Source organism: Oreochromis niloticus, linkage group LG3 (assembly GCF_001858045.2).
Source record: "Oreochromis niloticus isolate F11D_XX linkage group LG3, O_niloticus_UMD_NMBU, whole genome shotgun sequence".
Classification (NCBI taxonomy): domain Eukaryota; kingdom Metazoa; phylum Chordata; class Actinopteri; order Cichliformes; family Cichlidae; genus Oreochromis; species Oreochromis niloticus.
The window spans coordinates 65,104,381-65,124,759 of record NC_031967.2 but is presented as its reverse complement, the minus strand read 5'-3'; the positions used below and the strand labels follow the sequence as shown (position 1 = coordinate 65,124,759).

The following is a 20,379-nucleotide window of genomic DNA, read 5'->3' as shown; positions in this document are numbered from 1 at the left end:
TTAATAGAATTTGAATTAACAAAAGGGTCCTAATGTGTGCTGCCGTTTTTAACGTTTAACATTTCTTTAAAATGAATGCATTTTAAAAAAAAGAAGTTAATTTTGGAAAAACTAAGAAAGTTCAAATGAAACAAATTGATATATATCCATATCAGTAATTTTGATACAATATGAGTTTAGGGTTAGGGTTAGGGTTAATAATACAGTAACAAGTACAACTACTAAACACTACTGTGTCCAAAGGGAACAAAGATTAAACTGTAACATTTTAGAGAATTAAAATACCTCAAATGAAAAAACATAAACTTGATATACATGGTAAATGGCCTGTATTTGTATAGCGCTTTATCAGTCCCTAAGGACCCCAAAGCACCTTCCTTCTGTGAGGGCACACACACACACACACTCACACACACACACACACACGCACAGAGGAGAGAGAGAGAGAAAGATCATTAATACAAAGGATTGCAACCGATTTTGGATTTTCACTTGTTGGATTTTATGTGAGCAGTCACATAAAATTCACTCCAATTTTTTGCCTTTTCTTAAATTAAGAAGTTTCTTTAAATCTACAACACCTTCCAAACTTCCAAAGTTTACTGAGATAGTGAAGAAGTAGGGAACTCAGTAAGTATGAGCAGCAACAGCTTAAGGACACTTTCTCTAATAAAGAGGATTTCATCATCTGCAGTTTGTCAAAAAGTGCCATATTAAAAACAATTCAGCAGACCCTTAAAGTGTGGATAAAAAACTGTTTTCAGTTATAGAGGTAGAGGTACGCTTCATGGACTTATCAACATACAGTTCAGAGGCTTGCATTAGAGTGCATTGGTGCTTGGGCATCTTGTGAATGTAGCTATATGAATATGCTCATGAGTCTATCATATGTGTGACATGCAACCAAAAATTCAAAGATATATTTTTTAAATCAGTAACTTTGCAAATTTAGAGGAAATGTTTTTGGGCAACAAATGTGTCACATTTTAAACAGGGTTTGAATAATCAGCGCTGACATACAGAAGTTTAAGTGCTGGGTATAATAGACATGCTTACCGTGTGAAAGGACCGCAGATGTCTTGGAAGAGAGAAACACGCTGTATTGTTGTTTTTCTCTATTGCATAAATGAAGCCCGACTGTCAGAAACGCACCTGCAGGCATCCGTGTAAAAGAAAGGTGTTGCTGCGGCTAGGCTCTCGGGATAGTCAGGCTTTTATTTATATTTGCGGCATTCTGGTGCGTTAAAACTCGCAGCCTCTGTGTCCCGCTTAGATCACCATTCAGAAAATAAATAAAAATGATGACGAGGAGCCATGTAGATCCGTAAAATGAGTTTTGATTAAATTAAAAAGAGCCACAGCTATGTTACTACTCATCTGCAAACCGCTGTTACAATGCAGGAACACCTGCTTTATTGGAATGTGTGAGATGTTCATCACAATGCATCTTAAACACACTCTCCTAAAACTTCATGCCCACAGCATGTTTTTAAGAAAAGTCAAACATTTTATGACCTTTTTGTCCTTGAAGATCATTTCAGTTTTTAATGAGCTGCAGGAACCATGTTCAGTGTGAGTGGAGAACAGCCAAGTCTCCTCCTCTGATAAACCTCCACAGGTACCACTGAAAACAGTTAAATTACTTTGAATCTGAAATCAGGGCTCAAACTACTTGTTCTGAGACCATTTCTTTATTTTTCACATCAAACTGTTTAATAAGATAAACTTTACACAGAATTCATCAAACATAACTAATGCTTTAACATTATCAGGATTTCATAATACAGAAGAGCTGCAGAACACATGGATCAAAATGAATTAATTAAAAACAACATGTGGACTTGATGGACACAGTAAATACACTAAAGTGAAAGGAGGAGCCAAAAATAGAGGTTTAATAGAATTTGATCTAACAAAAAGTAGTCACCTGTGATCTTTAAAATGGTCCTGTTGTGTGCTGCTGTTTTTAATGTTCAACATTTCTTTGCTGCTGCTGTGAATAAGAATGTACTACATGGAAGTACAGCCCAAAACCAGTTTTGCTTGAGTTTCTTTTTTCTGGACATAAAGTCACAGCAGGTGTTGTTTCAAAGGTGGGGGACAGATTTAGTACATTTTGGAAGTTTTTAGAGCAACTGCTGTGAAATTATTTGCAGTTTTGGGAGAAAAGGATTTAAGAGAAGATTTTACCACAGCAAAAGATTAAATATGAATGAAGAATTGAAATTTAACAGAGGTGACACATAAACATAAAAAAAGAAGTTAAGTTTGGAAAAGCTAAAAAAGTTCAAATAAAAAAAATGATATACATATCCATATGTGATTTTTGATACAATACCAGTTTAAAATACCAGGTAAAAAACAAAACAAACAAACAAACAAACAAACAAACAAAGACTTTCCTAAAACTTTAATAATACAGTAACAAGTACAACTACTAAACACTACTGTGTCCTAAGGGAACATAGATTAAAATGTAACAGGGATAACATTTTAGAGAATTAAAATCCCTCAAAGAAAAAAACATAAATTTGATATACATATCTATACATGCAGCTTCCTAAATGTAACATTCAGGATTATTCACTGCAGGTCCAGAAATCAGAGCTACCTCATCAGATCCAAGTGTGACATCAGCTGACACTCTTTACAGGAGATTCCATCTGAACTCTGTGGAGACTGAGCTCAAGGTTTTTAAGTCTGACCCTGAAGCCAGAAGAGGATCTTTCTCTCTCTTCAGATTCATTGTGATCCAGTGATTTCAGTCCTGCATGATCAGGCTGATGTTTGCACAGAGCAGATAATGAAGTGAATGTTTTTGCACATTGGTAACAGTGAAACAGTTTATTTACAGTGTGGGATCGTTTGTGTTCGGAGTATGAACTGAGATTCCTGAAGCTCTTGTCACACTGGTCACAGCTGAAGTTCACTTCCATGTGTGAACTTCACACATAAAACTGGATAGGAATGAATTTGGCTGGGAGTGTGGGGTGTGTGAACTTGGGTGGCTGTAGCTCAGGAGGTAGAGCAGGTCACCTACTGATCGGAAGGTCGGTGGTTCGATCCCTGGCTCCTCCAGTCTGCATGTTAAGTATCCTTAGGCAAGATACTAACTCCAACTTGCTCTCCGATGCATCCATCGGAGTATGAATGTCGTTAGAAAGCACTAAGTGTAGATGAAGTGCTTGTGTGATTGGGTGAATGAGGCATGTTGTGTAGAGCGCTTTGAGCACTCTGTGAGAGTAGAAAAGCGCTATATAAGAATCAGTCCATTTACCATGTTTGTTACGATGACCTGATTGTGAGAAGCTTTTGTCACAGTGTCTGCACTTGTATGGTGTCTCTCCTGTGTGGATTAGCTAATTCTAGTTCATTAAGCTCACGTGCAGTGGTGAAGGATGACCCACACTGGTCACAGATGTGCTTTTTCACCTGGGCTGGAGAGTTCATGTATTTTTAATGTACTTGGAGTGTGGAAGCCTCTCCCACATTCTTTGCAGTAGTTCATTTTGTCTCCAGTGTGTCTACGTTGACATGGTTTAAGGCCCCGTTGATGATTGGAGGTTTTTCCACAAAGGTCACAGAGAAACATTTTTCCCACCACCACAGTGACGACAGGGTTAAGAACTGGATCCATGTGCTTTGCTCCACTTCTAAACAATAACAGCGTAAGTGATCTCTGTAATGTCCAATTACATTTTACTGTTTACAATATAACACTCAGCTTACCGAGCGAAAATGACTTTTCATTTTCCAAACTGTTCATTCAGTATAACTTCATAAGTTTACTAATCAGACTTGTTCCAAACAACCAGGTTAAAATTACAAGATAAAAAATCAATACATACCTCACAGTAACTGCACTTCTAGAGTTACTTTCTGGTGTGGATCTGTTGGTGTTTTTTCAGGTAATGTGGAGCTTTAAAAGTCTTCTCACACAGGTCACATTTATAAGGTCTCTCCTCAGTGTGGGTAAACAAGTGGAGTTGTAATTGTGCATCTGTTGTAAACAGTTTTCCACACTGATCACAATAGGAAACATCATTTCCAGTGTGAATCCGTAGGTGAATATTTCGGTACCTTTTTTCACTGAAAGTTTTTCCACAAAAGTCGCAGCTGTACGCCTTAATTCCAGAGTGGGTAACTAGATGCTTCTGTAAGTTTCGACTTTGAGCAAAAGCTTTACCACACAAGTCACAGCTGTAAGGTTTAACTCCACTGTGGATGAGTTGGTGTTTTTTTAAGTGTCCAGTCCGGGTAAAAGACTTTCCACACAAGTCACAGCTGTAAGGTTTAACTCCACTGTGGATGAGTTGGTGCTTTTTAAAGTCTCCAGCCCAGGCAAAAGACTTTCCACACAAGTCACAGCTGTAAGGTTTAAATCCACTGTGAATGAGTTGGTGTTTTTTTAAGTCTCCAGCCCGGGTAAAAGACTTTCCACACAAGTCACAGCTGTAAGGTTTAACTCCACTGTGGATGAGTTGGTGTGTTTTTAAGCCTTCAGCCCGGACAAAAGACTTTCCACACAAGTCACAGCTGTAAGGTTTAACTTCACTGTGGATGAGTTGGTGTGTTTTTAAGCTTCCAGCCCGGGTAAAACACTTTCCACACAAGTCACAGTTGTAAGGTTTAACTTCACTGTGGATGAGTTGGTGTTTTTTTAAGCCTTCAGCCCGGGCAAAAGACTTTCCACACAAGTCACAGCTGTAGGATTTAACTCCACTGTGGATGACATGGTGGTTTTTTAAGTCTCCAGCCTGGGTAAAACACTTTCCACACAAGTCACAGCTGTAAGGTTTAAATCCACTGTGGATGAGTCGGTGTGTTTTTAAGTTTCCAGCCTGGGCAAAAGACTTTCCACACAAGTCACAGCTGTAAAGTTTAACTCCACTGTGGATGAGATGGTGTTTCTTTAAGCCTCCAGCCCGGGCAAAAGACTTTCCACACAACTCACAGCTGTAAGATTTAACTCCACTGTGGATGAGTTGGTGCTTTTTTAAGCTTTGAGCAAGGGTAAAAGACTTTTCACACAACTCACAGCTGTAAGATTTAACTCCACTGTGTATGAGTTGGTGCTTTTTTAAGCTTTGAGCAAGGGCAAAAGACTTTCCACACAACTCACAGTTGTACGCTTTAACTCCACTGTGGATGACTTGGTGTCTTTTTAAGTCTCCAGCCTGGGTAAAAGACTTTTCACAGAACTCACAGCTGTATGCTTTAACTCCACTGTGGATGAGTTGGTGTGTTTTTAAGCCTCCAGGCTGGGTAAATGACTTTCCACACAAATCACAGCTGTAATGTTTAACTCCACTGTGGATGAATTGGTGTGTTTTTAAGTTTTCTGCCCGGGTAAAACACTTTCCACACTCATCACAGCTGTATGTTTTCTCTCCCTTTCTTCTGTGAGGTTTGTCGGCCTCCTGAGAGCGCTGATTTCTCGCTCCATGTTGGTCCTGCAGTGACAGAGATACAAACAGAGGCAGTGAGTGCAATGCAGTCATGGAACAAAGTGAAACTCCCTCCATCAGTGGAATCAAACATGTCAACAAACACATTGTTGGTGTGTTACCACCACCTTCTGGTGATAGTTTCACATTACAATGATGTGACACAATGAGAGGTATAATTAAAATGACATTAGGAAATATTGATCAGCGGAGAAAATCTTTTATTACATAAAAAGATTTTGAGTTCAACTGATGATATAAGTTTCAATGTGTGTACATAAAATATAATCTTTGTATTTTCTTGTGACTTCTGTGGTTTCTCATTTTGAATGTAGAGTCTGTATATATGGATGAGCTCAGGATGGAAAAGATAAAGCTGCTGTTAACGGGTTTTTAAAAACCAACCAGCTGAACACACAGTTTCAATAACAGTGTAACTGTGACATTTTTCTCACCTTTTGTGTTGAAGACATTGTTTCCTCTATAGTGGCTGAGCTGAGTCTAAATGGCTGAAATTGTTCCTCTGGTGCTCCAACAGACTCTTCTGCTCCTGTTACTCAGCAAAAAAAATGTATATTTATATATATGCACACACACACACACACACACACACACACACACACATACATATATACACACACACACACACATATATACATATATATATTAGGGGTGCAACGATACTCGTATCGATATTGAACCGTTCGATACAGTGCTTTCGGTTCGGTACGCATATGTATCGAACAATACAACATTTTTTATTTATTTTATCAACTTTTCTTCTGACGATGCTATCTGTGTTGAGCGCTCAGTGGATCTGCGTTCGACTACTCCGCCTAGGCTGCACTGTCGAGTGCAGATCCACTGAGCGCAGCGCAAGCTAGCAAAACAGAAGCTAAACTCGTTGCAACATGGCAACTGCCTCAACGCTACCCGAAACTGAACCTCCCCCACCCTCATTCAGATCTGGCGTTTGGAACTATCTTTGTTTTCATGTGAAGCATGACCCTGAAGGTAAGCGCGTCATGGACAAAAGTAAAACAGTATGTCGGATGTGCCACGCAATGCTCAATTTGTGGGAACTAGTGTGTTAGCGCAGTTAGCTTGTTAACGTGTTGACGCCGTCCAGCCCCAAGCACAGGGTGATCCGCGGTAAGGTGTTAACAGAGATTTGCCGCGTTATGGCGTTAATGTCATTTTAACGAGATTAACTCTGACAGCACTAGTGGGAACAGAACGAATATGACTGCACATTTGCGCCGACATCATCCTAGTGCAAAGACAAGTGGAAGCAGACAAAAACAACAAGCACGCATGCTACAAACTTTACCCGAGTCATTTAGACAGCTGTTCGCACATGATTCTCCTTATGGGGGCCTGATATGTTTAATATGCTGCTGAGAATATACCCCCAAAGAAGGGTATAGTATAGCTTTTATTTTGTAAAGAGCCATTTCTCTGTAATAAACGCTCTTTTCCAAAGATGAGTGATTTCTCGATCAGATAGATTTTTTTTTTTTTATTTTGTTTCAGCAACATTAAATTTAAAAACTGTACTTTTGAATTAAAATATATATTTATAATTTTAATAAATGACAAATTAAAAAGGCATGAACATTTTTTTGTATCGAAAAAATATCGAACCATAACACTAAAGTATTGAACCGAACCGTGAATTTTGTGTATCGTTGCACCCCTAATATATATATATATATATTAGGGCTGCCACGATTAGTCGACTAGTCACGATTACGTCGACTATTAAAATCGTCGATGACTAATTTAATGGTCGACGCGTCATTTGAAGCTTTGTAAGATCCCAAAAGACGCAGGAATAAGTAGTAGTATTTAAGTGTAATAACGGACTGAAACAGAAGATGGCAGCACTGCATGTACAAAGATGCCAGCTGCCATTAAACCCCGAAGAAGAAGAAGCTGTGTCCCATAATTCATAGCGCGGCCCAGCGCAATTGTCAACAATGGCGGCGGCTATTAAGTTTTAATATTACTCTTATTACTCCTTCTGGGTCACAAAATAAATGTTTAACATATTTTCAGGCAAGAATGTAGCTGTGTAAACTTCAAATATCTGCTCCGTTTATCAAGACATCACATATTTTCAAAAGCGCTCCGACGTTTTCGGAGACGTCTGTTACCCACCAGCTCACTAGAGTCGGTGAGAACACCCGGGAAATCGTTTTCAAACCCACCGCCGTCTTTCGCTACTCAGGTTAAACATGATATATAAGTTACTTAGATAACTTAAAAGTGTTATTGTTTGGCTTTTTTTAGTATTTTATTTGTTCCTGAGTAAATCGGTTTGGCTGAGATTAAAGTTATAGTTTTTACACAGCGGAATAAACATCAAGCTGACACCTGATTATCAGAAGTGTGAGATGCCCGAGAATATACTCTGGTGTCCTGTTACCGTATTTTCACGACCATAAGGCGCACTTAAAAGTCTTAGATTGTCTTCAAAAAGTACGGCGCGCCCTATAGTAGAGTGCGCCCTGTGTGTTGTAATGAGGACATAGTAGAGAACACCATGAGAACGCTAAAGGGTGAAGTGTGGGCGTTGACTGTAGCGGTATATACGATCGCACATACCTGTATAAAAGTACAGGTATGTGCGTTATGCAGGACATCGTTGTTTTAACAACCCTGAAAATGGCAAAGAGACACGCTTACGAAGCACAGTTTAAACTGAAGGCCATCAGCTATGCGGAGGAACATGGAAATCGAGCAGCGGCGAGAGAATTTAAGATTAACGAATCGATGGTTCGCAAATGGAGGAAGCTAGAAAACAAGCTCCGGCAGGTCAAGAAAACGCAGCTGCGTTTCCGCGGACATAAGGCGGGGTGGCCCGAGTTGGAGGAAAGACTCGAGCGGTGGATCATCGAGCAAAGAACGAGCGGGAGAAGCGTTTCGACGGTCACCATTCGGCTAAAAGCAGTTTCACTAGCTGAAGAGATGAACATTGAACATTTCCAGGGAGGCCCGTCTTGGTGCTTTCGTTTTATGAAACGATGCCATTTTTCCATCCGGACCAGGACTACGGTAGCGCAGCAACTTCCAGCGGATTATAAGGAAAAGCTGGTCATCTTCCGCTCCTACTGCAGCAAACACATCGGTGACAAAAACATCCAGCCCAGCCACATCACAAACATGGACGAGGTCCCGCTCACTTTTGACATCCCGGTGAGTCACACTGTGGAGAAGAAGGGGACCAGCACGGTAGCGATACGCACAACGGGGTATGAAAAGTCTTCTTTTACTGTTGTGCTTGGCTGCCATGCTAATGGACAGAAACTGCCACCTATGGTGATTTTTAAGAGAAAGACTTTGCCTAAAGAGAAGTTTCCAGCAGGAATCATCATTAAGGCAAATGAAAAGGGCTGGATGGATGAGGAAATGATGAAAGAGTGGCTGAGGGAGGTGTATGTAAGGAGACCAGGTGTTTTTTTCCACGCATCACCATCGCTCTTAATCTGTGACTCTATGCGTGCCCATCTCACAGCCGATGTGAAAAAACTAGTGAAACAAATGAACTGTGAGCTTGCTGTCATTCCGGGAGGCCTGACAAAGGAACTCCAACCGCTGGACATCGGTGTGAACCGCCCGTTCAAAGTAAGGCTGCGAGCGGCGTGGGAGCGATGGATGACGGATGGAGACCACAGTTTCACCAAGAGTGGAAGGCAGCGCCGGGCGAGTTACGCCACAATTTGCCAATGGATTGTAGATGCTTGGGCTAACATGTCTGCTGGCACTGTTGTTCGAGCGTTCGCAAAAGCCGGCATCATTTCCGAGGAGCCGCACGGCACGGAAAGTGACTCTGACAGTGAAGAAAGTGAACCTAGCATGTTTGATGGAGATTTAGCGCAGCTGTTCAATTCAGACACAGAGGATGAGGACTTCAATGGGTTTGATTGATGATAAAAATGTGAGTACCAAACTTTGTTTTGCTCCTGCTTTATTTTTAAATACGCACACTTGTATGCTTGTGTGTTGTTGATGATGACGATTACTGGTAATAAAAATGTGAGTACCAAACTCAGTTTTGCTCCTGCTTTATTTTTAAATATGCACACTTGTATGCTTGTGTGTTGTTGATGATGACGATTACCGGTAATAGAAATGTGAGTAAGGTACCGAACTCAGGTTTGCTCCCGCTTTATTTTTAAATACGCATACGGTACTTGTATGCGCCCTATAATCCAGTGCGCCTTATGTGTGTGTTAAATACAGTAATGGCACACATAACTGAGACTGCGCCTTTTAGTACAGTGCGTCTTATGGTCGTGAAAATACGGTATATTTTAGATAGCAAGGAGCAGACGGCTGCGTTTATTAAACTTCACCGAAACAATCTGCAAATGTCATTAAAATTTAATAAACTATCATCTTGTCTTTATTTTTAGTTTAAACACTTTAAACACTTAAAGCTGTAAGCTAATGATAGTTATATAACAGCAGATGCATGCTGGTGCAATAAGCTGTAGTTGTACGTCCAATGGATGCATGATCTGATTAGTCGACTAATCGCGAAAATAATCGGTGACTAGTCAACTATCAAAATAATCGTTTGTGGCAGCCCTAATACATATATATGTGTGTAGGGCTGCACGATTAATCGTTAGAAAATCGCGATCTCAATTCATACTTATGTGCGATCTCATTTCCAAATGACAACGATTAAAGGAAAAAAAAAAGAAAAAAAAGAAAGATGACGACGATTGTACCGCATTTTGATCCGGGACGTAACCTGCATGAAAACAAGCGCTCACTCTTCCTGCTCAACAAATGACAAGGGCGGAGCCTTATACCACGTGATACAGAAGCTGTGCCGTGTGATGCTCAAATTGGCAGGGAAAAAACAACGGAGAACACGTCAGGGATGACGAGAAAGTGACAGGAGAAAATCCGTCCCGGTCAACCACCCAAACATCAATAACGGGAACCTTATACAGCGCTTCCCTATACCCGTCGAACGCCCGCAGGCACAATGGAATTACGGAGGCTATTACTTATCACCTGACCAAAGATATGGCTCCCATCAACACTGTGCAGAACGAGGGATTTAGGAAAATGATCAACACCCTAGACAAACGCTATACAGTGCCGTCCCGCAACTATTTTTCTATTGTTGCTATTTTTCTATTGTTGGACTACCTGCTCTATACACGCAGTGTCAAGCAACGGTGGAGACGGAATTTCAAGCAGTATAACATTTTGCGGCAACCACAAAATGTGAGGCATTTATTGTTTTTATGTTTATTTATTGTTTTTATGTTCAGTCTCAACTGTTACGAAGTTGATGTGCAGTTAATAAGTGCAATAAATATTTATATTGGAAAAGAGAATCGTGATCTCAATTCTAAGCAAAAAAATCGTGATTCTCATTTTATGCAAAATCATGCAGCCCTATATATACATATATATATATATATATATATATATATATATATATATATATATATGTATGTATGTATGTGTATATATATATAAAAAAAAACACCCAGCACGCCCCTGCGGGCGGTTTATCCTTCAAGCTCGGGTCCTCTACCAGAGGCCTGGGAGCTTGAGGGTCCTGCGCAGTATCTTAGCTGTTCCCAGGACTGCGCTCTTCTGGACAGAGATCTCCGATGTTGTTCCCGGGATCTGCTGGAGCCACTCGCCTAGCTTGGGAGTCACCGCACCTAGTGCTCCGATTACCACGGGGACCACCGTTACCTTCACCCTCCACATCCTCTCGAGCTCTTCTCTGAGCCCTTGGTATTTCTCCAGCTTCTCGTGTTCCTTCTTCCTGATATTGCTGTCATTCGGAACCGCTACATCGATCACTACAGCCGTCTTCTTCTGTTTGTCTACCACCACTATGTCCGGTTGGTTAGCCACCACCATTTTGTCCATCTGCATCTGGAAGTCCCACAGGATCTTAGCTCGGTCATTCTCCATCACCCTTGGGGGCATCTCCCATTTTGACCTTGGGACTTCCAGGTTATACTTGGCACAGATGTTCCTGTACACTATGCCGGCCACTTGGTTATGGCGTTCCATGTATGCCTTGCCTGCTAGCATCTTGCACCCTGCTGTTATGTGCTGGATTGTCTCTGGGGCATCTTTACACAGCCTGCACCTGGGGTCTTGCCTGGTGTGATAGACCCCAGCCTCTATGGATCTTGTACTCAGAGCTTGTTCTTGTGCTGCCATGATTAGTGCCTCTGTGCTGTCTTTCAGTCCAGCTTTGTCCAGCCACTGGTAGGATTTCTGGATATCAGCCACCTCCTCTATCTGCCGGTGGTACATACCGTGCAGGGGCCTGTCCTTCCATGATGGTTCCTCGCCTTCCTCCTCTTTCTTGGGTTTCTGCTGCCTGAGGTATTCACTGAGCACTCGGTCAGTTGGGGCCATCTTCGTGATGTATTCATGGATGTTTCTTGTCTCATCCTGGATTGTGGTGCTGACACTCACCAGTCCCCGGCCCCCTTCCTTCCGCTTAGCGTACAGCCTCAGGGTGCTGGACTTGGGGTGAAACCCTCCATGCATGGTAAGGAGCTTTCTTGTCTTGATGTCAGTGGCTTCTATCTCCTCCTTTGGCCAGCCTATTACCCCAGCAGGGTACCTGATCACGGGCAGGGCGTAGGTGTTGATGGCCCGGATCTTGTTCTTACCGTTCAGCTGACTCCTCAGGACTTGCCTGACTCTCTGCACATTGACCCATGTGCCTGTTCATCTTAGCCGATATGATGCCTGACAGGAGCTTCCATGTAGTACTGAGGCAGGTTATTGGTCGGTAGTTGGATGGGACCGGTCCCTTCTTGGGGTCCTTGGGGATCAGGACCATCCGACCTTCGGTTAGCCATTACGGGTGTCTCTCGTTAACTAGCAGCTGGTTCATTTGTGCTGCCAGACGCTCGTGGAGTGCAGTCAGCTTCTTCAGCCAGTAGGCGTGAACCATGTCGGGCCCTGGTGCTGTCCAACTCTTCATACTGGAGACCCTTTCTTGGATGTCTGCCACTGTGATGGTTACCGGACCCTGTTCAGGGAGGTCGCTATGGTCTGCCCTCAGATCCACTAGCCACTGAGCATTGCCGTTATGGGTTGCGTCCTTCTCCCATATGCTCTTCCAGTATTGCTCTGTCTCCAGCCTTGGTGGTGCTGTTCTGCTATTGTTCCTCTGCCACTGAGAGTACACCTTTGCTGGTTCTGTGGAGAACAGCTGGTTTATTCTCCTGCCTTCGATCTCTCTGGCGTACCTCCTCAAGCGGCTGGCCAAGGCTGTGAGTCTTTGCTTGGCAGTTTCCAAGGCCTCAGGTATGGACAGCTTGCTGTATTTCTTATGCACCTTCTTTGTCGCACCTTTCTGCAACTCCGTTAGTTGGCCAACCTCCCTCCGTGCTACTTTGATCTTGCCCTCTAGCCTCCTTCTCCATGGAGGGTACTGCCCCTTGTGGCTGTTCAACCACGAAACAAACAATAGCGTAAAATGAAACGATAGACATTTTTATATCGTCATCCGATATATATCGTTATATCGAACAGCCCTAATATATATATATATATATATATATATATATAGTTGAAGTTTGGTAAGACTTGATGGATGGGTCGGGTGTATCCTTCTCTTGCCAAACCTATCCCAGAGCTCATAGTGGGGCCCAGCCATTTCTAGTTTCCAACCATGGAAGCAGCTACTTAGTTTAATATTGCACATAAAATGTAATAAAAAAATCTTATAATACAAAAACCAACTAGTCACAGTTCAACTTTTAACTATTTAAAATTTCAGCTTTTTCCTTTTAAACAAATTGAAAATAAAACAACAGAAAACACTGACAACACAATTAAATATAAATGAAAATATGAAAAAAACAGAAGCTGCATATTCTCTGTAATATGGGCCTGCATGAATAAACTTTCTAAATCCTTTATCATCTGCAACTGAAAATAGTTCATAGTTACACCTGGTAAAGCAGCAATGCTGATCATTTTATTAAAGATGAAAGAATTTAGACAGTTTTTAACTCAGTGACGCTGCAGTGTTCGTTTGACTTTAGGACCTGAAGAGACGGAGTTTAGGACCCAGATTACACCCAGATTTACGAGCGCGTTAGTCCAACAAATATGGCAATAGTGACGGCCCGCTTGCTTTTTTACAAAAAAAATGTGCTTTGTTGTGTATCTGACGGACAAACACCAAACCAGCTCCACATTACTGAAGTGGAACCAGTTTTACAAACTAATTCTGGTTCATCCGTTTCACTCAACGATCTCCCTTCTCATTCTCTTTTGCCGCCATGCTTTTTCGGCCATGTGCGTATGAAAACAAAGGCACTGTGCATGTGCGTTTTACCCATATTCTATCGCGATATTCCATTTTCTTATCGTTGCCTAACATTGTACCGGTAGTACCGTGAACGGTATAATATGGCCCATCCCTAGTGGCAAGTGGTACTACGGCATGCAGGCTTTCACATGAAAGCAGTCACACAGCGATAAAAAGACACACAAAAAATGGCAAGAAGCTGTTGTATTATTAACTGCAATAGCCGGTCGCATGACAGCCACAGGAAGCCGACGGGTAAAGAGATCGGTTTATATCGGATTATGTCATGGAAGAGAAATTTTTCAAGCCATGTTTCCGAAGTAACAAAGAGCCGACTGATGGTCTGGATTGCAGCCCTCGAAGACCAAATATAACGTCCAAGAACACTCATGCACACATGTTAGTCTGCTCCAAGCATTTCCACAAAGGTAAGTGTTTTGTAGTAGTTAATACGTCATTTTTCATAACATAATTGTCCACTATAGAGATTGACAGACCACGTGACTTTCGCGCATTGCATGCCGGGCACTAGTGGCAAAACAATCAAAGCAATGCATCAAACGTAAGCATTTGCAGCACCGCAAAACGTTCATTCTCCGGTTCCAATACCTTCTTGCTTTTTCTTTGCCCCCCAAAAAAGGTATGTACAAAAACGAAGGAGAACAATGCCGGTCCATACAAAGACAGACTTGATGACGTTAGCGTGCTGCCCAAGATTATGACAGTGATGGCAATATAATTGTTTGTTGTTCAGCAGAACAGTGTCCAGTATGCTGGCTGTTATACTTTGTTGTGTTTGAAAATAAAAGTTGGGCTGATTTTAACATCATTACAAGTGTTGTTAATTATTTTAATCATATTCAGGTTACCACAAATTGTTTTTTCATTTACTTGAACTTCAAATGTTTGTCAGTAGGTAAACAATTAGTATTGTACAGTCAGAAATATCAAGTTATTCTTAATACTGCAGACTTGCAATGTATAAGTTGTCCTAACAGTCATCTTTAGTAAGCTCTACTTAGTTTTTTTGAGGCAACGAGTTTACGTATTTTCTTTGAGTTCTGGGAACTAACAAGCCTGTCCAGCACACTCAAAATGAGTAAGTTGCCCTAACTTGGTCATCTTAAGTAAACCTGATCCAATTTTTTGAGTTCTGGGAACTAATTAGATTTTACAGTGCACGCTCATATTTATAATCATATGGTTCTTGGAGTGAGTGCATACACTCATGAAGTTTTTAGTAACTTCGGGTCACTGCAACAAGCCCGGGTACAGTTTACCGACGGATGGGTACAGGACCTTGAAATGCACCATGTCGAACGAAAGACCATCGTACGAACAAAGGTAAGTTTACCTCACAAATCGTCTTCATAAATACACATTCGTTAACCGTTTATTAATAGGACCTTTAACCTCAACGGTAATTAATTAGTAGTGGAAATAATTTCTGGTATGCATTACAGAAATGTAGCAGTGACAATAATATTGTATGCTGTAATCGTACTGGGCAATTAGTGATACAAAAAAACCTTTTTATCCTGTGAATAAAAGTATATGTTTTTGTCAGTGTACCATGGTAATAACAGAAGCGAAACACAATATTGTGTCAGGACAATTCACTATTTATGCACAATAAACAAAGGAGCATAGCGCGACAATTTCTGTTCAGCGCCAGACTTGCTTGTAACCTATATCACCAATTATGTTATGAAAAATGACGTATTAACTACTACAAAACACTGACCTTTGTGGGAATGCTTGGAGCAGACTAACATGTGAACTGCAGTGTTCTGGGACGTTATATTTGGTCTTTGAATGGCTGCAATCCAGGCCATCCGTCGCCTGTTTGTTACTTCGGACATGGCTTGAACAATTTCTCTTCAACGACGTCATTCGATAACAACCGATCTCTTTACCCGTGGGCTTCCCGTGGCTGTCATGCGACCGGCTATTGCAGTTAATAATACAACAGCTTCTTGCCATTTTTTGTTTTTCTTTTTATTGCTGTGTAACTGATTTCAATTGAAAGCCTGCGTGCGCTAGTACCGCTTGCCACGCGTTCTCAGAATCCTTTGTGATGTTACCCCTGAATGACGTGACATTTTAGCAACCGCGATATTATAATATTGCAAGCAATCACAAACTCTACAGTCTCTCTAACTTCAATGTATACTAAGCAATCTATTATTCTCACCAGAGAAAAACTCAGCATAAACTAAAACCACGTTGAAGTTAGCTCCGTGCTTACCTTTAGATGAGCCCACGAACAAGAGAACTCTGTGATTAAGCTAGAAGCCTTTCCAAACACAGTTAACAGATCAGGAAGCTGAGACACACGTGGTTCGCGCTGATCTCAGCTGCAATCCAAGAGACAACGGTGGGTAGATCGATGCAGATATCGATTGAAAAGTAGGTAGTTGTATATGATCCTGTAAGTTTACTACTTTACTCCCGTTTCACGAAAAAGCAGCTCTCTCTGCTCGACTCCTCTCCTGCACACACACTTTACTCCGCCCCCTTTACCCAGCTCTGCAGCGATTTGTTGCTGTGCGCTCACGTGACTCAGTGAGCGCAACTGTGTCCCAATTCATGGGCTGCATCCTCCTGAGGACCCGGTGTTGTGCCCATTGACAGTCAATGAGCGTGAACCACGTGGGTCTCTGCTCCCTGATCTGTTTCCTGTGTTTCTTAAGACTTCCAGCTTCGTCACGGAGTTTCTCTCGGTTTGTGGGCTCATTTAAAGGTAAGCACCGAGCTAACTTTAATGTGGGTTTAGTTTATGTTGAGTTTAGCTCTGTTGAGAATAATCGATTGCTTGGTATATTCTGGCGGTATGCAGCCAACCCCCCAGGACAGGAATCCACAGGTACAAGCCTGTAGTGATGTGTCGGTCGCGAAGGAAACTGCCCTTAGAGCCGATTCTTTGAAGTGAACGATGCGAGCTACATTGTAAGGTTTTTAAAAACTGAGCTTAAATACATGATTTGTGGTAATAAAAGCAGAGGGAGGTCAACAGTGATCACTGACTGTTTTAAGAGCTTTTGGAGATTAAATAGAAGAAAGTACAAAACATTAAACATGTTAACAACACAAAAGCCATATTAAACGCAGACTATTTTAGGCCCTGAAGCAGGACTCGTCACGTCATCACTTAAAGACCGGATTGGGAGCCGTGTTTTTTTTTTCTCTCTCACCCTCTCTCTTGCACTTTTTTCCCACTTCACACGCAAGCCTTGTGCTTTGCACTAGTGATGGGTCGGTCGCGAACGAAATGGCTCTTAGAGCCGGATCTTTGACGTGAACGACGCGAACCGGCTCCTTATCGCGAGCAGTGGTTTTTTTTCCCTTTCTCTCACCCTCTTTCTCTCGCACTTTTTTCCGCTTCACTCTGCATGCAAGCCTTGTGCTTTGCACTGGGCAGAGGGGGGAGGGGCGGTAGTTACAGTCGCAGTAGCAGAGGAACAGAGCAGGAGGGAGAGAAAGAGAGCCAGGGACAACAACGTCACATTAGAAAGGTATAGTAATCATCCACAACTATTTTCAGTTGTGGATGATAAAGGATTCAGAAAGTTTATTCATGCAGACCCATATGACAGAGAATATGCATCTTCCTTTTCATATTTTAATTTATATTTAATTGTGTTGTGGTTTGCAGTGTTTTGTGTTGTTTCATTTTAAATTCGTTTAAAAGAAAAAAGCTGAAAATTTAAATAGTTAAAAGTTGAACAGTGACTAGTTGGTTTTTGTATTATATGATTTATTTATTACATTTTATGTGGAGTGAATAAATAAAAGTATATTTACGGTGGCCCCTAGAGACAAAGCAGCACGTACATACTCTAAAACACGTAAAAACTCAGGCTACATCCACACGTACCCGGGTATTTTTGAAAACGGAGATTTTTCTATGCGTTTGCACCTTTCATCCACACGTAAATGGCGTTTTCGGTCACTGAAAACGGAGATTTCTAAAAATGCCTGTCAGGGTGGATATTTTTGAAAACTCAGTTTTTGCATTTAAGCGTGGATGAGGAAAATGGAGAAAACGCAGCGTCAAAGATGTGCGCTTTTTTTGACGTCACACTGTGCGCCACGTTTTGTTTCGGTGAAATGAATTTCTACAATACTGTTACTGTTAATTGTACTCTCTGCAGTGTTTAAAGGCTTACATATACACACACAGTTACTGTCCCTCCACACATACGACTCGGTTCTGCTTCTACGCCCCATCTTTGTTTACTATTTCCCACCGAGGCTTCTAGACTTCCGATTGGCCAACATTTCTACACATTTAGGAATATATATCGGCACCTGTTGCTTTGGCATGCTCCTAGCAGCGTTTTCCTTCATTTCTGCATTTAGATGTGGACAGGATTATTTTTTAAAACGAAAACGGAAAATCTCTGTTTTCAAAAATACGTGTGGACGTAGCCTCAGAAGCACGTAAAAATTCCAAAACATGTACAAAAGACAACAGAAGTGCTCCAGAATGCTAGGCGCAGTGTTGAGCTTTTGTTACCTAGAGGCTACACAAGCCAGCAAGTACCAACGACCGGATCTGGTGTGTGGTAGTAAGAGGTAAATGAACTTTTTTTTTAAATTATTTGAGTATATATCAGTGCTTGTGTATAAATACACAAACAATATACATATGCTTTCAATTGTGTAATTTAAGTGATCTAGGTAGCTCTGTTTTGGAAGTTCACTTAACGCTAGAAATGTGTTTTAGAGTTTGTACGTGCTTTTTGGAGTTTGTATGTGTCTCTAGGGGCCACTGTATATATTTATATATGAACATATATAAATAAAACCACTTTTTTTTACATTAGTAATTCCTTTTGTGCATAATTTTATATTATTGTAATAATAAATTAATTAAAGCAACAAAACAACCTGAAGAGCCGGCTCTTTTTAGTGAGCCGAGCCAAAAGAGCTGGTTCTCTAAAAAGAGACGGAAATCCCATCACTACTTTGCACTGGGAAGAGGGGCGGTAGTTACACTCTCAGTAGCACAGGAACAGAGCAGGAGGGTGAGAGAGAGAGAAAGAGAGCCAGGGACAACAACGTCACATTAGAAAGTTATAGTAATCATTCACAACTATTTTCAGTTGCGGATGATAAAGGATTCAGAAAGTTTATTCATGCAGGTCCATATGACAGAGAATATGCATCTTCTTTTTGTTTTCATATTTTAATTTAATTGTGTTGTGGTTTGCAGTGTTTTGTGTGGTTTTACTTTAAATTTGTGTAAAAGGAAAAATCTGAAAATTTAAATAGATAAAATAATAAAAGTTGAAATGTAAATAGTTGTTTTTTGTATTATATGATTTATTTGTTATATTTTATGTGGAATAAATTAATAAAAGTATTTCTACGGTGGCTACTAGAGACAAAGCACATAAAAACTCCATAGCGCGTACAAACTCCAAAGCAAATAAAAACTCTAAAACACATAAAAATTCCATACCATGTACAAGCTCCAAAGCACGTACAAACTCCAAAACAATGAAAAACTCCAAAGCACGTTCAAACTTAAAACACGTATAAAACACAACGAAAGTGCTCCAGGATGCTAGGTACAGTGTTAAGCTTTTGTTACCTAGTGGCTACACAAGCCAGCAAGTACCAACAACCGGATTTGGTGTGTGGTAGTAACAGGTAAATAAACATTTTTTATTATTTTAATATATATGAGTGCTCGTGTATAAATACACAAACGATACACATATGCTTTCAATTGTGTAATTCAAGTGATCTAGGTAGCTCTGTTTTGGAAGTTCAGTTAACGGTAGTGTAGTGGCGGCACTCCGTCTCTATTTCACTCTTCTGTACCACCTTTAGGAGTCAGTCCGGCAACCCACCAGCGTGTTAGTCAGATCCGGTCACTGCAGTAACTCCTTGTTGAGAGACATATCCTGGTATGAAGCCGTACAGTCGAACACAACTCGCAACTTTCTCTTCTTCGGATGATACACCCCATGGTGTGGTATATAGAACACTCTGTTGTCATCATGGCTCAACTGGTGGTCTGGCACTGGAACTGCATAGCCCTTGGTGATGATGTTTTCCATGAAGCATTTATAATCTTCAAAAAACTGAGGATTCTTCTTAAACTTCCTGAACAAACATACTATTCGCTGCTCCGCAACACAACGCTTGTTTGGCATTTGAAGATTCTCATTCTTAAGTGGCAGTCCAATGTTATAGTGTCCATTTTCGAAGGTCGTTGTCTTTTCTACTGTTCGTAGAAACTGTTTGTCTTCTTGTGACATTTCCTCTTTGTCATCATAATTACATTCTGAAAACTTGATGTTATACTGTTGGACCAGTAGCTTCTCAACTTCCACTAAGGCGATTCGGCTTACTGAGAAATGTGGTTCTTTGTTTTCTGAGTCATTTAGTTCTTTTCTTATGGGTCCATTCAAAACCCAACCAATGGTGGTCTTCACTGCATAAGGACCTCCATTTTGTCCATTAATGACACACCATGGCTCCATTGCTTTTGCACAGTTGGCTCCTATAAGCAGATCTACATTAGCCTCTATCTCTGGTAGCCTCACTTCATGTAGATAAGGCCACTTCCGAATGTCTGACTGCTTGGGTATG

General features: G+C 41.1%; 2 protein-coding genes across 4 annotated transcripts in view; both read right to left on the bottom strand.

Moving 5' to 3' along the window:
* Positions 1-20,379, bottom strand: part of LOC102078817 (zinc finger protein 665) — a 1,047,781-nt gene that overhangs the window by 296,835 nt on the left and 730,567 nt on the right. The window lies entirely within an intron of this gene.
* LOC109200614 (zinc finger protein 493) lies at positions 3,059-16,292 on the bottom strand. Of its 3 annotated transcripts, none has more exons than XM_019356196.2 (4): positions 16,022-16,292; positions 5,903-5,997; positions 3,849-5,453; positions 3,059-3,679 (listed from the first exon to the last, which is right to left on the bottom strand). In XM_019356196.2, the coding sequence occupies exons 2-3, from the start codon at positions 5,918-5,920 to the stop codon at positions 3,873-3,875; spliced, it is 1,599 nt and encodes a 532-aa protein (XP_019211741.1). In that variant the 5' UTR covers positions 5,921-5,997; positions 16,022-16,292; the 3' UTR covers positions 3,059-3,679; positions 3,849-3,872. The 3 variants fall into 3 exon arrangements, with proteins under 3 accessions (XP_019211741.1, XP_025761549.1, XP_019211739.1); XM_025905764.1 differs by having other exon boundaries at positions 3,059-3,653; XM_019356194.2 differs by having other exon boundaries at positions 3,059-5,453.